This window comes from Triturus cristatus, chromosome 8 (assembly GCF_964204655.1).
Source record: "Triturus cristatus chromosome 8, aTriCri1.1, whole genome shotgun sequence".
Classification (NCBI taxonomy): Eukaryota; Metazoa; Chordata; class Amphibia; order Caudata; family Salamandridae; genus Triturus; species Triturus cristatus.
In genome coordinates this window covers 116,316,705-116,333,094 of record NC_140591.1, presented here as the reverse complement: position 1 = coordinate 116,333,094, position 16,390 = coordinate 116,316,705, and the positions used below count along the sequence as shown (strand labels likewise).

The 16,390-nt window shown below is 41.8% G+C and overlaps 1 protein-coding gene across 1 annotated transcript in view; it reads right to left on the bottom strand.

Moving 5' to 3' along the window:
* Positions 1 to 240: 240 nt before the first annotated feature.
* Positions 241 to 16,390, bottom strand: part of ARHGAP31 (Rho GTPase activating protein 31) — a 496,424-nt gene continuing 480,274 nt past the window's right edge. The window contains exon 12 of the mRNA XM_085621137.1: positions 241 to 9,627. Coding sequence (XP_085477263.1) covers positions 7,192 to 9,627 — 2,436 coding nt within the window. The 3' untranslated portion in view covers positions 241 to 7,191. The remainder of the gene's footprint in view (positions 9,628 to 16,390) is intronic.

Here is a 16,390-nt window from a genome sequence, read left to right as displayed (position 1 = left end):
TACGTGCACAATTAGCTAACAAATATATTCAGAGACTGGTGCATTTTGTTGCAGTACAAACCTGTTGCTACACCTACTCAAGTTTGTGATGTTTCCCTGGACAGTAAGAATGCACCTCCAAAAAATTATAACTCAAAAAAGAATATAACCCATTTTCTTTTTTCAGATGAAATGAGGACATACCACTTTCTGTTAAAACAAAAAACATTAAGCAGAAATATGACACAAGACAATGATTCCTTATGTTTTTTTAAACTCCAGTTTAATCTCGTGGCTGAGATTCAGGAATAAAACTGGGAGAACAAATTATAAGCATAAAGGACAAGCAGCACAATGCTGGAAAAATAACATTTATTTAAGCATTGCAAGGAACTGCAGTTCAACAACCAGCATGCAAGACTCCCGTTAGATGTGTAAGTGGATCCGCCTGCTGCCTTGCATTGCTCTGCACAGCTCTAGAAGTGAAGCGTGGGGCTCGTTTCAGAGGGCAATTCATGAGGGAAAGTGAGCAGCAGAGTTTTGCACAGAATCATACACTGAGTTGGATGAAAGAGAGAGCTATCAGTCTCAATGACTGACTGTAGCGGTCAGATGGCACACTTTCTCCTCCTTTTGATGGATATACGATCATATTTTACATTGGTAACCCTAGCAAAGCATTTTTGAAATTTTCAGAAAATGGATCACACACCGTCTTCTGGTTTTGCTGGCTCTGCATTCAAATTCGCCATTTGTTCACCTAGCGATGTTTGTTGCTCTTCCCCGTGTTGTCGCCAATTCGGGGGAGGGCTCTCACATTGGCCTCCATCTGGCTATTAGCTATAAGCCCTTTGTTGACAATGTGTGGAGACATCTTAAGGCTTAAGGCACCTTTGTTTGAGGAAAGCAAAGGCCATGCCAATTTGTAGGATAACCATATGAGATAAATTTGCCTATATTGAATTTAAATGGTGGTCATTTACAGTTACCCTAATCATGCGATATGAAGAGTGCAATGTTGGATACCTCGGCCTCCGGGGACATACAGAAGGACCACGTCACTGGGTGCACCATGTTTATAGCCCCGGGCTTTTCTTTTGCAGACCATTGTAATCTTGTATGTAAGTCCAAGTGGAGCCAAATCAATACAACAACGTCTACCATATATTAGCTCTTCAAGTCAAGGGCCAGAAACATGGTGTCAATATTTGCTCAGTGCCTTAAGTCTTTCTTGAATGGGACCTTCAATGCTGCAGTGCCAGCCAGCAGCATCGATGCACTGCCGGCCACATTAAATCGCCAGATGCATAATGTTGATTAAAAAGTTAAAAAAACAAATTTAAAAAAAAAGAACATAGATCAATAAGGACAAACATAATAACTCATGGCACAGACTCTTAAAGATAAAGGAAATGTGCTGCACTCAAAGAAATAACTCAGGCAAACTCTCGGCAAGTGAGTAACATGCATCAGATATTAAGAAAATATACCATCAAAATGTGCTCACCCCTTATTTGCCTAGCATCCAGTTAAAATGGTCAGTTTCACTGCCTACTATTAACCTTATGTAACAGATATACAATAATAGATATACATTTTATATTTATACATTTATATATATTTAAAACTTTATTTAACACAGTACAGAGACATCCACATTTTTTGACACACGCAAAACTTTCACGGAACATTCTCCTTTTATTCTTTCACATTCTAACAAAATGGCTGTTATGGCTGTTCTGTTCCTTTCAATGCAGTGGAAATAACATCTGTATTAAGGGGGTGGAGCCACCTAGTATATAATGCTCATGCATCCCTGCAACTTAAGCTTTAACCAATATTTTCATTATAACTTAATTATCACAGTAAAATGGCTGCCATTCACGCGCCTCTTTTTTAAAACTATGCTTTGTTGCTGGTGCACACCCATTCGACTATGCTTTTGAAGAAAGTGTAAGTTAAAATTGCTAATTAATCTACAGTATGAATACACATTACAGCTGGTGAGATGGCCCTTCTTTGTGAAGACTGCCTGCCATTGGTGCCTCAGTTTAATTAGAATATCTCGCCGGAGCTTATATACAGGACCCACATCAGGCTCTCGGAGAGGAACAAAAAATGTGTGTTCCGATAATGTACTCAGCGTCCCCCATGGCTTCTATTGGACAGACACGCTATTTCTGAAGGAAGCTGAGGGATTACAACAGAGAGAGTATAGAGCAAAGTATCAACATTCCAAGCATTTGTGAAATAATTTAGATTTTACTGGGGTCACTTGGTCTGTTCTACACAATATCAGCAGGTAGCCCTGGATCACGTAAGAGGAGCTGTATCAAGTGTTCCTTCTTCCCCCGGTGGAGGTTGCAGGGTCCCTTTAATGGGTAATGTTTGCTGGCCCAAGAGATGGTAAGGAATGCAGTTCAGAGATGTTGAAGTGACAATGGCTCTGTGAGGTGCTGTGTACATCTTTCTTCCAATAACTGCGATTTCCCAGTCCCTACCACTGCCTTCTACAGATGTGAGATCTCTAGTTTGAGGCCTGAACCAGTAACCAAACTCTGCGTCTTTCTGTGAATACATGACTCACTGGCCTGACGAAAGAAAATCATCAGCAGCCAAAGAGTATTCTGAGGGGACCGGAGAGCTCGCCGTAGACCAGCAAGAGCAACAAATATCCTTCCCCACTGCTACGATGCCAAAACCCACTGGATCGACAGCCATTCTTGAACAACAACTCACAAAGATTTCTACTTTGCTATCTTGGGGTGTCTTCAATAATCTTTTTGGGGGTCCTGTTTGCACAATCTATCCATATTCTACCCTCTCTGATTAACAGAGTTAATAATTTCACTACCACGGGCAGTTTACAATCTAAAATGCAGAGGAAGCAATTAGCAGTAAAAGGGTTTAAAGGGCCGAACATCTGTACACTCAGAATTGATTGCACCTCTTAACAGAGTGACTGTCACCATAATATTGGAAGAGATCGATGTTTTGGGAAGCAGGTCCCTCCCTCCTCTGTAGATTTCTGAGTCATACATTCTATTTTCATTTCTTGCCTGTTGACTTCACCCCACTGATTTTAATTGGTCTCCACAGCTGCTCCTCCCATTCGGACTATGCTCTTTTGGGTTAATGACTCCTTTCTCCAAACCTTGCAATCCATGAACTCTCCAGTCCCCTTGTCCATGCCTGATGAATTAATGTATCTACCCAAGCCGCAGGGTGGCCATTGTAGAAGTTTCATCACAATTACATATTACACAGTCCTTAACAATTCTTGTGTGTTCAAAAACACAATAACATTTCAATACCCTCTTCCACCCAACATACAATCTATACATTTCTTGCAGCTTGGAGAGCTCACGCCTATTAAAAAAAAACACAAGTTGTGTCCTACAGTGCTTTATAATAGTACAAAAAGCATTTTGTACGAAAAACAGCAAACACATCTTATGAATTATTTTTCCTGTCTGTGAAATCCCAGCTGGGAAGAAAGACCACCCCTTTTTCTATCTTAGAGAGAAGCCACTTGCTTAAATGAGCATGAGCTCTTTACAGAGTCACATTGTATCGCCACAATGGTGGAGTATTCTCCGCATCCTTCAGCGATGCATTGCCAGTGCGGCAACAACAGTAGCATGAAGAGACACAGATGTTAGAATGGGTGAGAGAGGAATATGGATGGATAAGAGACACCCATCCAGTATTTCCCCAATCACCCACTACATTTTGCAGTACCCCTTTATGCTCCAGAAAAGGGCCTGTTTGTATTGACTTAGGGGTTTCCATGAAAAATAATTTAGGATGGCTTAACAATCCATAATTGGGGTCCCCGCCTCCCACCCTATCATGCCAGTGCACGTAGGGTGGGCTACAACTCCTATTCTAGTTCATAGCCACAGAAAACCTAACTCTGCTCTTCTCCAAGGATGCACCATTCAATTTAACTCATCAGCAGGATATAACTTCTATGTCCACATAGTCCTACAGATTGCTGGGATGACTTTATGATGCAGATTCGGAAGCCAGAAGCGATGAGAAGCTAGCTTGAGTTTATACACTCATATCCTCATTGCATGCAAGGCTTGTCCTCAGTTTTGGAATGTCTAAAGTCCAGGGCATACCTAAGACTAGGGTACACCTATAGGTGTCTTGTATATAGATTGTGCTCAATGGCAGACTCATGCACTGCTTTGGCAGCTCTGCAGAGGTCTTGTAGGCCGATACTGAGTGTGGCACTCTATTGCAGAATCCTGGGGTACTGCTGCAGACCACTACAGTGTTGACAACATGCAACTTATTTGGGGAGACCCTCCTGTCTTAAGACCTGTTTATCAGTTAAGTTGCAAGATATCAGAAAGATGTTACTTATAAAAAAAGTATAGAAAACATATATTATTGATACAATTAGCACCAAAACAAAAAGAAATAGAGTATTTGAATGATAACAGCTAAGTGCTTTTAAGGATTTGAAATGATTTATATGGCTTCACCTCTTGCAACCCAACGAGAATGTTTGTGTTGGCACTGATGCAAACTGCCCATATGCAACAACAACAACAGCAGTATGTTGCAGAAGTTGACCACAAGTCTTAATTCCTCCATCTAATATTTCTATGGAGAATTTTCACATTGTAAAATGTCCCCGATGGGGTGGAGATCATTGCTCCTGGACTTAGAATAGCTCCGATGAGGGTAGCAAGAAAAAGTGGTGCTACTTATAGGCGAACAACAGGCATTTGATAATTTAAGTGGAAAGCCCATATGTTTACAAAATTATTTAAAATTGTATACTTTGTGGCAATATTTACACCAAATAACTAATAAAAATTGAGAATTATTAGTACTAAAACTATGCTAAAGTGACATTAGATTTTCTTTTCTTTTGCATGAGGAACAAAAATGTCTGAACATCTCTACAAACAATAGACAATTGTTCTTTTGTAGTGAAAGTTGACTTGGTACCCTAAACTATGAAGAGTACATTCAAAACCTGGTTTACAATTAAAGGTATAGATTATTTTACCTAGGCAGACAGGCTGTCTTATCACGTTCAGGCCTTCAGCCTGCTCAGGTATGTGCATACATGAGAAAATATTTCCCATTTTATGTGGATTTTACATCCACCAGTCACACATTTCTTCGCAGACCCCATGATTTACAATCCTACAACTCCCACAAATTCTCCTTGAAAGGGAAAATTCAGGAATACTAGGGAGTGACTTGGCAAGATCAGCAGATCTTGTGCAGTAAAATACATATGAAGGGTATGATGTTTCTTTATTGGACCCCTAACGTTTACAATTTAATATACGCAAAGATCCTGTCTTCTTCATCTGCTGTCTACCTACTAAAGTTAGTAAAAAAAAGAGACAGAAACAATCCCCTTTCAGATGAAGGCCACAATTATAAGTTTGATACCTAGCTCAATATGAGATTTTTACCCAAGATGAAGAAAGTAGTCAGTTGTATCATTTCCCACCGGGGCAAAAGAGTGAATTTGTGAAAATGATTAATATTTGTTGCAGATGCCTTCTGGTTAATCATGTCCTTGGTGTGTGCTCTGCGGTGCCCATTACAATATTGTTGACTTTATGCTATATCACATTTTCTGAAAAACACTTGAAACCCAACTTTTGGAGCACTGACTTTCAGGATTAGCTAGAATCCCACTATTAGCATACTCCACTGTCATATTCTAGTCATGTTACTTATAATTGTTTTTTAGTTTGTGTCCATCAACTTGAGATGGTTGGCTTTGCAGAATGTAAACATGTTGGTATGTGCAAGCAGGCATGTGTGCATGCACCTTATCATCAAGAAGGGTCAACTTTAGGTTATTTTTACAGCATGTGATAGCAATCGGGCCAGCAAAGTGCTCCCTGACATCCAATATCTGGCCACATTTGGCCTAATTCCAAATGTTAGTACTCAGACACAGAAGTGGATTGGTCAGTCAGTGGCTGGAGTATCTATGAAGAGAATAACTGAATGAAGTGTTTGTTCGATACCTAACATCCTTCTTGCAAAGTCAAAAATGCTTAGAAAATAGCCGCCAAGACCAGAGCCGGAGATCCCATACTTCAGGGGTCAGAAGATAGGATGCAGTAGTTAGAAACATGTCTGCCCCTACCTCATATTTAGGTATCATATCTTAGCACAGCTCTATGGCTTGTTAGTGGCCATGCTGTCTCTTGCTCTGTGTTGTCACTTCTGTGTGTTTGAGGCTGTCTCTCAAGGAGGAGGGTTTATTTGAGGTGCCCATGGAATCCTAGTTGGCCACCAAAGCACATGTATGCAACCAATGTCTAGCTGAGAACAATAATTATAGAGAGGGACTGAGGAAAGGGAGCACGAGGAAAAAATGAAGAGAAGATGAACAATAAAATCTGTAGCCAAAAAGTAATGGGGGCGTGAACTGTATGGCAAAATGGCAGATGAAGCGCGTGCTGCACAGACGTCATGTGACCTTCTACTTGGCTTATTGAAAATGTACATCGCTGCCACTGCTTACTGCCCGTACATCATGGGGTCACCATACAACACCAGTGAACGTACTACTCTCTCTTTCACATCCACTTCAATAAAGTACAATGGGTGTAGTAACAGTCTCTTCTAGCATACATTCTTACCAAATTTCTTACCATTCTTACCAAAAATCCACAATTGCTTACAATAGGTCTTTTTACATAGGCATTCATGTGCAATGATTGTGTGGCACTAGTAACAAAAAAATCTAAAATGAAATAAAAAGTTACATTTATGAGCAGACTGTGGTGATTGAACCCCCTACTTAGCCTAGCTCCTGTTTCGGGCTCTGACCTTAAGTGCAAGCTGTACATAGCGCTCCCTGAGCTCCAAAGCATGGCACACTAGAGCATACCAGGCTTCAGCTGTGTGGCAGCATGGATTTGGTCTCTGCTGTATGTATTCCTGATTCTACCTGTTCATTTAACAGTTTTATTGATGGAGGCTCCACTGTACCTTGTGGATGGATGGCGATGGAGGAAGTTACATCTGCTCTTTGGAACAGCACATAAAATAGAAACCTAAAGTTGATTATCTCTGCAGAAAGCACAATCAAAAATACAGGACAACAGAAGCAAACTGCACAAAAATAAAGAGGAAACATTTTTTTCTTATTGCATAGAAATGTTGCTGCATAATACTGCCTTTGGCATTGTGGCCGACACTGGTTGCCCGGTGCTGTTACTCTATGTGCCGGCTACTCCGACTATCCAGGATGACTGACCGCCTCTGCGGTTGGTAGAAGCAGCTAGTAGAAGTTTCTAGTCTTTGGCCACTTTTTGGGATGGTCATTTTATTCCTGAGGGTGACACCATCCGGAGTCCGGAGGTGGCCAGTCTGCTCGCCGCAAACTGGGTCTTGGGAGTTGGTGTGAGATGGGCTTTTGATAGGAGAGAGCAGTGTCCTAGAGTCCAGCAATGATGGATGCTCCATGAAGGGGAAGGGAGGACTGAACAAAATCAGGCTTTGAGGCCTTCCTGGTCTTGATCTATAGGAAGGCTTGGAAAACCCAGATGGTCTCTCCATTTTGGAAGAAAGAGAGACTTCCCCTGTAGTCTCCCCATCGGAAGTGCGCTTTCGCCTTAATACTGGGGCATCAAAACTTGTGCTCTGGTCGGAAAGAGATGGGTCTGGGGAAAGGATGGATGAAGTATTTGAGGAAGAAGAAGAGTCAACAGCAGTTGGGTCATTGTTTTCCTTTTCTGCCTGAGTTTTTTTCTCAGTCCATGGGTAATTCGGAGATTCCTGGTGGCTCCTGGCTGGGTTGCAAGTCAGCCTGGAGTCTGACTGGCTATTCATCTCTTGGTCCAAGGGAGGAGCCGTGGAATCAATGTTTTGAGTCTGCAATGGCTGTGGAATCTGTGTGTACTGAAGTTTGGGAGGTATGACGGGCACTGCTTTAGCCTGGCACATCTTAATCATAAAGGAGGTCCTCACTGCAGAGACACTCACTGGTGCAGAGTTACGACGGCCAGTAGCCGTATGGCTAATTAACATGTAATCCAGTTCTTGTGCATCAAACTGAGTTCTCCATAAGTCCACTTTGCTTTGGTCTGTTGCTTTGCTGCTTGATTGTGGTATCAGGCTTGTTGTTGTAGGAGCTACAGCATTTGATTCTCTGATCTCAGTGTGAATGCCTACAGGCTGGCTTTCCACCTTCAAAAACTCATCTCCAGAAAGGAGTGATTCCAAATTGAATGACGAGGGCCTTGCTTTATGGGACGCTTCTTCTTCATTCGCCGGTGTCTGCTGAGGTTCTTTGGGCAGGAGTTCTTGGTTTGGAATGGAAGCAGTTTTGGGGAGATGATGCTCATAAACCTCTTTAAGTTCATTTAGCGCTGGGAAACTATCCACTGGCTTCGAGTGCAAAGAAGACTGTACAGGCTTCAAGCTTGGAGGTTCTTCCTGAATCACTTTTGGATCTGTAGGAGGCAAATGAATACGACAAGCTTCTTCAGTTTTCATGTATCCATTAAAAGTATCATTGATATGTGAAGGTGACAGCTCCTCGCACTTGGATGGCTCCCCAGAAATGTTCACTTGGCTGTTTTGCCCGGAGTTCTGGGGTACGGTATGCAATGTTATACCTTCTTCCCCAGCTCCTGCTTTTTCGGGATGTCGTTCAGTTTCTCTTGCATGAGCCTTTTTTACAGTCCAGCGACTCACACGACTGTCTTTACTATCCAAGGAAAGACTGCGACTGAATTCTGGCCTCTTGCTGAATTCCACCGGTGCACCAGTTCTGTTTGGCAGAAACTCTTGCACCTCTCTTTCTTGGATGTCTTTCAGTTTGGGAGAGTGAAGGGGACTGGTGACCCACTGGTGTTCTTCCCACGGCTCTACCAAATCAAATGTTCGAACAGCATCTGCCCAAGTCAAGTGTTCGTCCTTACCCAAAGACCTCTGAGCTTTACTGGCTGCACTTGGTTTCTGCCGCTGATTTTCATCTCGACTTGAAGGTAAATTCAGGTCTTTGATTTCTCGGGTTCCCCTGGAGCGGATCTTTAAAAGGTCCTTTTTAACTTGACCCCAAGTTCCTGCCAAAATGGAATTATTTGTTTTTGAGGAACTGGGCTGCTGGGTGGCAGAGCTGCTGCTTAAGCCAACCTGTTCTGAATTTCTCCTTGTTGGGGTTGGAGGTAGTTCTTCTGAAGTGCTGTCTTTCGGCTGAAGCTTTGCATGACGATCTTCATCTTGACACGGGGGGCTGCTGCTCTGGGCATCCATAGCAGTTAGTAGACTCTTTTGCGATGCTGTCTCAAAAGAAGGTTCTTCCAGTTTCATAGGGCTTGTATTGCAATTTTTATGAACATCGTTTCCTTGTTCATTTACTTGAGGAATGCCTGTGTTCGGTGCTTCTTTGGCCAAAGCTCCTTCGTGAGCCTGAATGGTTGTATCCACAATTTCTTCTTTGGTCACTGTAGGATTCCTTTCCAATCTAAGAGGTGTGTTTGACACAGAGGAAGCACCAATGTCGGAAGTAGGTGATTGAGCTTGGACGACATCTAAGACTTTTTCAGCACTGAGAAGTTCCTCCTCGGATTCAATAATCTTCAGTTCCTGCTGTATCTCTGGCCACAATGTTTCCACCAAGGTTTGGTTATGGTCATCCCTCACCTATGGAACACAACAAAGTAGAGTATTATACACTCATCTTTATACAATCAAGCATTTGTCTGAGTCATAATAGACAACCCTAATTGACATTTGTATTAAACACTTCCAACATATTTTGAAGACGTGTTTGGGTCTTCCTTGAAAGTACATATGTCTGTGACTTATAGAAAACAAGCTTAACAATAAAGCAACAAAGCGGTATATAAGATGGGGTAAAACAATGGAGCATAAGGGCAAGGACGGAGCAAGTACAAGCAGGGAGGGTGCAGAGGGAGGAGAGAAGTGGCCAGCTTCTAGTTAAAGGGGATGAATATTGAAATGGGTAGAAGAGAAAAGTGCTTTGCAGAGGTGTTTGGCTAGGCACGCATGAGGCGTGGCTGCTGGTGGTCCCAAGGAAAGAGGTACCGTAAGAGGCACAGGCTTGTCATGTACAGTGGGTGCAGGTGGGGAAGGAAGGGCTCTCTTTAGTAGTCACTGGTAAGCGATGATTACATAGAGACAGGATTTAGTCTGTTGGCTGCAGCTGGGTGGTGAGGGGCCAATTTATGATCAAGAGTTTACATAGTTTACTCTTTAAATCTAGAGGCAGACAATTTAGATGCAGATTCTGGGCACCAATGGGCAGACCGTCCAATTGAAAGGCTATTTGAAGATGGAGTGGTCAGTTCTCCTCTGTTCTTGTGGTGGCCACTGACCTGGGGATCTCTCTTTAGAGCCTTCTTTGTCAACAGCAGGAAAGGAGAGCTCTGTGGCTTCAGGAAATCACTTCTAGTGCTGTTGTAGGGTAGTGAAGACATCCTTAGTCAGAGATGACTCCAAGGTTTTAATATAATCAAAGTGAAGAAAACAGCAGAGCAGAGGACAGAGACCATCACCATGCATATCAAATGCCTATCAAACGGGGTCAGCTCTCTAAAATCTCCCCAACCAGTGCGGATTGTGCATTGACAGAATAAGGTCTGAACCACTTAAAAACCTATAGGAGATTAGACTACTTCAAGCTTCTGTCAAATACACCAAAAGCAAACAAGATATAGCAGGCATTATACAAAGAATACAGTGAAACACATGTTTCTAGTATTTGACAGAAGAATGTTTCCACAAATACAGGTAGCACTAGTAAAGCCAGCCACTAAAATATGTGTCATTGACACATGTGTCACTATGCAATACTTGCCCTAATACTTATGAGTCACAATGACATAGTGGCAGTGATCCACAGGTTCACCATGCAATACTGGCATAGGTGATAGGTCTCACATAAGAGACGCTTCGCAAACCATAACTGCCCATTTTTAAGTTGTTGATTCCTTTGTTCAGGTATGAGACGGCTGCTAAAAAAGTAAAACTTTTGACCAAACAATACTAATGTCCCCAATTCATGGAGGGGGGAGGCCTTTTGCCTATGGCATGAAGACAATCCTGACGTATCTAAATATATTTCAAAGAGATCATTTCTTCCTAAAGAAAATATTTTGCTTCAATTTTAGTGCAAATTTACCTGACACTACAGACAGCAATATTTCTAAATACCCAAACATTTTGCTTCTCTTTTTAAGGTTTGATATCTTGAATTTTATGGCACCTCCTACCAAGGCACTTACACTATACATCTGTCCAGGACACATGTACATTTTGGATTCTTGTCACTACAATCACTGGTTCTACTACTCCCCCGGCACCAGTTTTGGTTTCTGAGCCTACTTGGGTAGAGTTTATAACTAATCTCAAGGCTCACAATTTTATCAGCCAAGTTTGTTCTGTATCTTTCTTCGTTCTTCTCTCAGTTTCTAACCTCAATCATAGGTCTATCGTGAAGATTATTGCAAATTCCAAAAATCTAATGCACAATGCCCAGATCAAATTCCTGTGGTATTATTTTAGCGGGATGCAACCATCTGGGTAATAATATTTGACCCTTAATTTCAACTTTGTTTTCCCAATGGCTTCATTCCAGACTCCTCATGGGGCTCATTCCTACAGGGCCCAAATGGTAATTCTCAAAATTACCGCCAAATCACTTTCATAGACGCGGCAGGCAAAATATGCTGTAAATCTGTGCTCCACCATCTTCAGTCCTGAGGGGAAAAACATATCTACTCGAAAGAACAGCCATAATTTAGAAAAACTCTTCCTGCTTTGACAACATAGCTGTGTTAAGTAAGAAACTGAATAAATATGTCTCCATATGGGGAACAGTCAGTTTGCGCTTATGCTGCAACCCATGGCATCTATCAGAGAAAACCAACCAGTATTGAAACCATTGCGCTGTTAAGGCCATCGCAACCCGATATAGGGGTGCTTATTATCAATCTTTACATGCAGTCGGGGGAGTTCCCTCTAGGATGCTATACTGTCAGATAGGTGGGACTACCGTATTCATAATTCACTTTACATTCTGGCGGAGTCAGGACTAGAAACACATCCTATTTGTTTGTCCTGCTCTTAAAACTTGCTTTCGTCAATTTATGGAAAATATAGTTTTAAGAGATAGAGTATTTCATCTTAAACATACTCTATAGATTACACATTCTTTGTCTACACACATAGAATGCTATCATACTTTCAAATATTTTGATCAATTTATGGACCTATATTAACTTTTTAAAATATTCTATAGTGTATACTTTAATAATTATTGTACATTTTTAAATGTGTGAGTTGTTATTTTTAGGTGCTTGGTTGCCCTAGATGAGAGGATAGTATCAAAACTAATAAATGCAATTATTTTGAACCTTTAGTGAGGCTTTTTCTTAATAGAAAACAGCGCTTCTACTGGTCCAGATTGTGTGAATAGGGAAAAACGAAAGAGAAGGTAGTTTAAAACACAACTAAGGGCCCGATTCTGATGCGGTTTGGAAAGCTTCCCGACCAAATGAGTTTGGGAATAGTTTCCGACCGAATCGGATGGGGAGAGTACAACCAACCGAGTACGATGCATCCGGATGTTTCCAGATACGATTTGGATGGACTCCCATTGACTTCAATGGGTGCCGTTGTTCCGACCGAATGCATAGGCTCCCATTGAAAAAAGGGGTGGCTTTGGAAAATTGGGTACCCTGTGGCGGGCATCCTCTGGTGCCTGCCACACTGTGCATGGCTGGTAAGCGGGGACCCATGGGTACCCCAACGGGCCTGATTGAGAAGGCTCTGGGTGCATGGGGCCCACTACGGGCCCCCAAAGTCTGATTGTGACTGCCGATTTGAGTCGAACGGCACGATTGGGAAAGGCTGTCCAAATCCAGCATCATACTCGGTCATTCGGAAACGCGGCCCGTAGAGATGTACGATTCTGCTCCGTATGGCTTGGTCATTTCAAATGCCGTTGGGTTCGGATTGGGATATTCCTAACGCCTAATTCGCCTCATACTTGGTCGGTAGGAAACCTTTCCAAGTCGGTCGGAAAGACACGTTCCCGATCCAATTTGGATGGAGCAAATGCCGTTAGGAGGCCTTCCTAACCGCATCGTAATTAGGCCCTAAGTGGGACAAGCAGACTGAAATAAAGAGACCTTTTATTACATTAAATCTTCACATCTAGGCTTGTTTGTTATACTATTATACTATGTGATTTAACTTTTATTGGTGCAGAAGAAAAAGATTACTTACCTGTTGCTGTGGTTCTCCATTATAGGTATCTTTCATAGCTTCATATGTTTGAATCATTGCTGTCATCTAGCTGAGCAGTGCAATGTTAAACTTAGACTGGAAAGCTTTAACATGGTCAATTTATTAACCTATTCACATCAATTTTAAAAAACAACGCAAGCTTCAACTAATCAGAATCAAGTTCAGATTCAGCACCATTCCCCCCAGAGGCCTCAATACTGTAGAAGTTGTTGTACAACTCTGAGAGAAAATGTATATGTGAGCCAAGACTGTCGAGGAGAGTGGGTCATATGTGAATGCATGAAAGATTCCTAGTTTGGGGAACTACACTTAGGGGTAAGTAAACCTTTTCTTCTCCAGCAGTGGATCTTTCATAAATTCATATGCTTGACTCAGAGTAGCAAGCAGTAAACATCCTAAAGATGGATGGTGGATAATTAAATCCAGAAATGGCACACCTCAATTAAAAAAGTGACGTAAAACCACTTGTCCCACTGCAGCATCCCTCTGCGCTGTTCTGGCAGCTATGTTGAGTAAAGATGCGTCTCCTGTTCCAGGTTGACATCCTACAAATGTCCACAAGAGGAACTCCAGTGAATAAGGCAATTGATGTTGACACAATTCTTGTAAAATACTTAGTATAGTTCCCTTCAAAGGATGCCTAGCCTTATTATAACAGTACACTATGGTTGCAGATACCCAAAGAGCAATAATTTGCTTTGAGAGAGATTGTCCTTTACTCGGAGGACCATAAGCTGATCAGACTTTCTGAAATGCAAGTTTCTGTCCAATGAAATTTTAGGCATCTTCTAGGATCCGGGGTATGAAGTGCTCCTTTTGCTACATTATTAGGATTTTTAAAGACATTTTTAAGAACTACTGGTCCATTTAAATTAAAGTCTGCTTCTGCAAATGTTTGATTTTCACTTACGCTTTTTGTTGAAATTAAAGATAATGGGAGAGCAACTTTCCAAGAGAGATACTTTGAATCCAGTTTATGTATAGGATCAAAGGGACTTCTCATAAGTTGAGGAAATTCTGTATTAAGTTGCCATGGAGATGCTGGAAGTCTCAGTGGTGACAAGCCTCAAAAAACACTTTAAGAAAGTCTTTTATGAGTCTACTGGACCAGAAGGATGGTTGATCCGTTTTCGTTATATAGCAAAAAATGGCCTCTAAATGGACCTGTGAAAATGCATGAGAAATCCAGTAAGATGTGGAGCAGAAGAAATTGCATACAGGTTGTGTTGGTTTCACCAAATACAGTAACGCTTTCATCTTGCTTTATAGGTTTTATTGGTAGACAGTTCCCTAGCTTTGGATAATATTTCTCTGCAGACATCAGTAATGTCTAAGTGGCAGAAGTCATTGTATTCAGGAGCCAAGCCAGCAAACTCAAAAGTGGCTGGATTTGGGTGTAAGATGTACCCTTGGTGTAAGATGTACCCTTCTTTGCAAAATAGAAGATTCTGCAGAGTTGGAAGTGGAATTTGATGCTGCTCTAAGTGGAGAAGTAGCTCTGTGAACCAACATTGCCTCGGCCACATTGGGGTGATCATTATTAGGCAGCCCGCTTCTCTCTTCATTTTGTTGTAAACCCTGGGTGATAGCGGAAGTGGGGGGAAAATGCAGGCAAAGGTCTCTGGCCATGCTATTGAAAATGCTTTCCCCAGTGAACCCTGTACAGTGTGTCTGCTGGTGTAAGTCTTTCATTTTTGTTTTGACCAGCCGCAAACAGGTCCATATTCGGTTTGACCCAGTGAAGAAAGATTTTGTTGAATTGAGTTAGATTTAGCTCCCACTCTTCGCATTTGAGTCAGCCTAAGCATTGTTCATGCTTGGGAGATGTCAATGGTTAATTGCATGTTGTGTTGAATAATCCAATCCCATTACTTCTGTGTTTCCTACAGATAGGGAACGAGATCACGTGCCTCCCTGTTTGTTTATATAATACATGGAAACTGTATTGTCCATTTATTATAGTACTGAACACCCTGTGGTCCTTGGGAGGAAGGTCTGTAGACATAATTCTATACCCCTTAAGTCTAGGGCATTAATGTGAAGGTGTACGTCATTCACCGACCAAGTGCCTCTGGCCGCTAAATCTTGAATATGTGTTCCCAGCCATCTAGAGAAGCATCCGTCATCATTACCAACTAGGAGTTCTGCTGGAGGAACTACAATCCAATTGTTGCATTCCTGTGCTGAGCCCACCAATGCAAGCCTGGATCATTTTCTGTGTTACTCTGACAAGATCCTCAAACAAACCTTAGCTTTGTACCCATTGGTTGCCGAGCTCTTCCAGGAAAGATTGCATGTGAAGGCGGCAATTTGGGATGAAATGGATGCAATATGACATCATCCCTAAAAGAGAACTGAAAAGCCATATGCGGATCTTTTCCAGCTGCAACTAATGTGCTAACTTGGTCAGTTATGATTTGTGTTCTTTGGATGGGGAGAGGGCCTTGCATGACTCTTTGTCCACAAATGCTCCCAAAAATTGGATGGATTTTTTGGGGGCAGCTAAATATAATTGCCTTTGTTTAAAGTGTAGCTTCATTCGTCAAACAGCTTCAGATAGACTTTAGCAGAAGAGTCTGCTGTTATGAATGATTTTCCTTTCTCTAGCTAATCATCGAGATAGGGGAAGACTTGGTGTCCCTCTTTTCTGAGACGTGCAGCAATTGGGGCAGTGCACTTTGTAAATATTCTTGGGGCTGATTGGCGGCAGAATGGGAGGACTTGATACTGGTGATCAGCCACTGATAATCTCAGAAATCTTCAATGCTTGGGGTGAAAGGGAATATGAAAATATGTATCGTTGAGGTCCAGTGTGGACATGCAGTCCCCTTTTTAAAGTAACTGGAGGACCACCTGCAAAGTTTCCAAGCAGAATGTTGGTTTCTTAAGCAATTAATGTGTTTAATTGCTGTTGATCTAAATTTGTCCTGCATGTTTACAGCAATGTCTTACTAAAGTTTCAAATTCTATGTTTTCTGTCCTTTGTGGCACAATTTGAATCTCTCTTTACCAGTTGATTAAATCTCTTTCTCCATCAGTTAACGTTAATGAAATTGCAATAAACATGATTTTATGAAGCATCTTTGAGCAAGGACTGGTGTTTGCTTATCAGTGGTTTGGATGTGTAACAAGC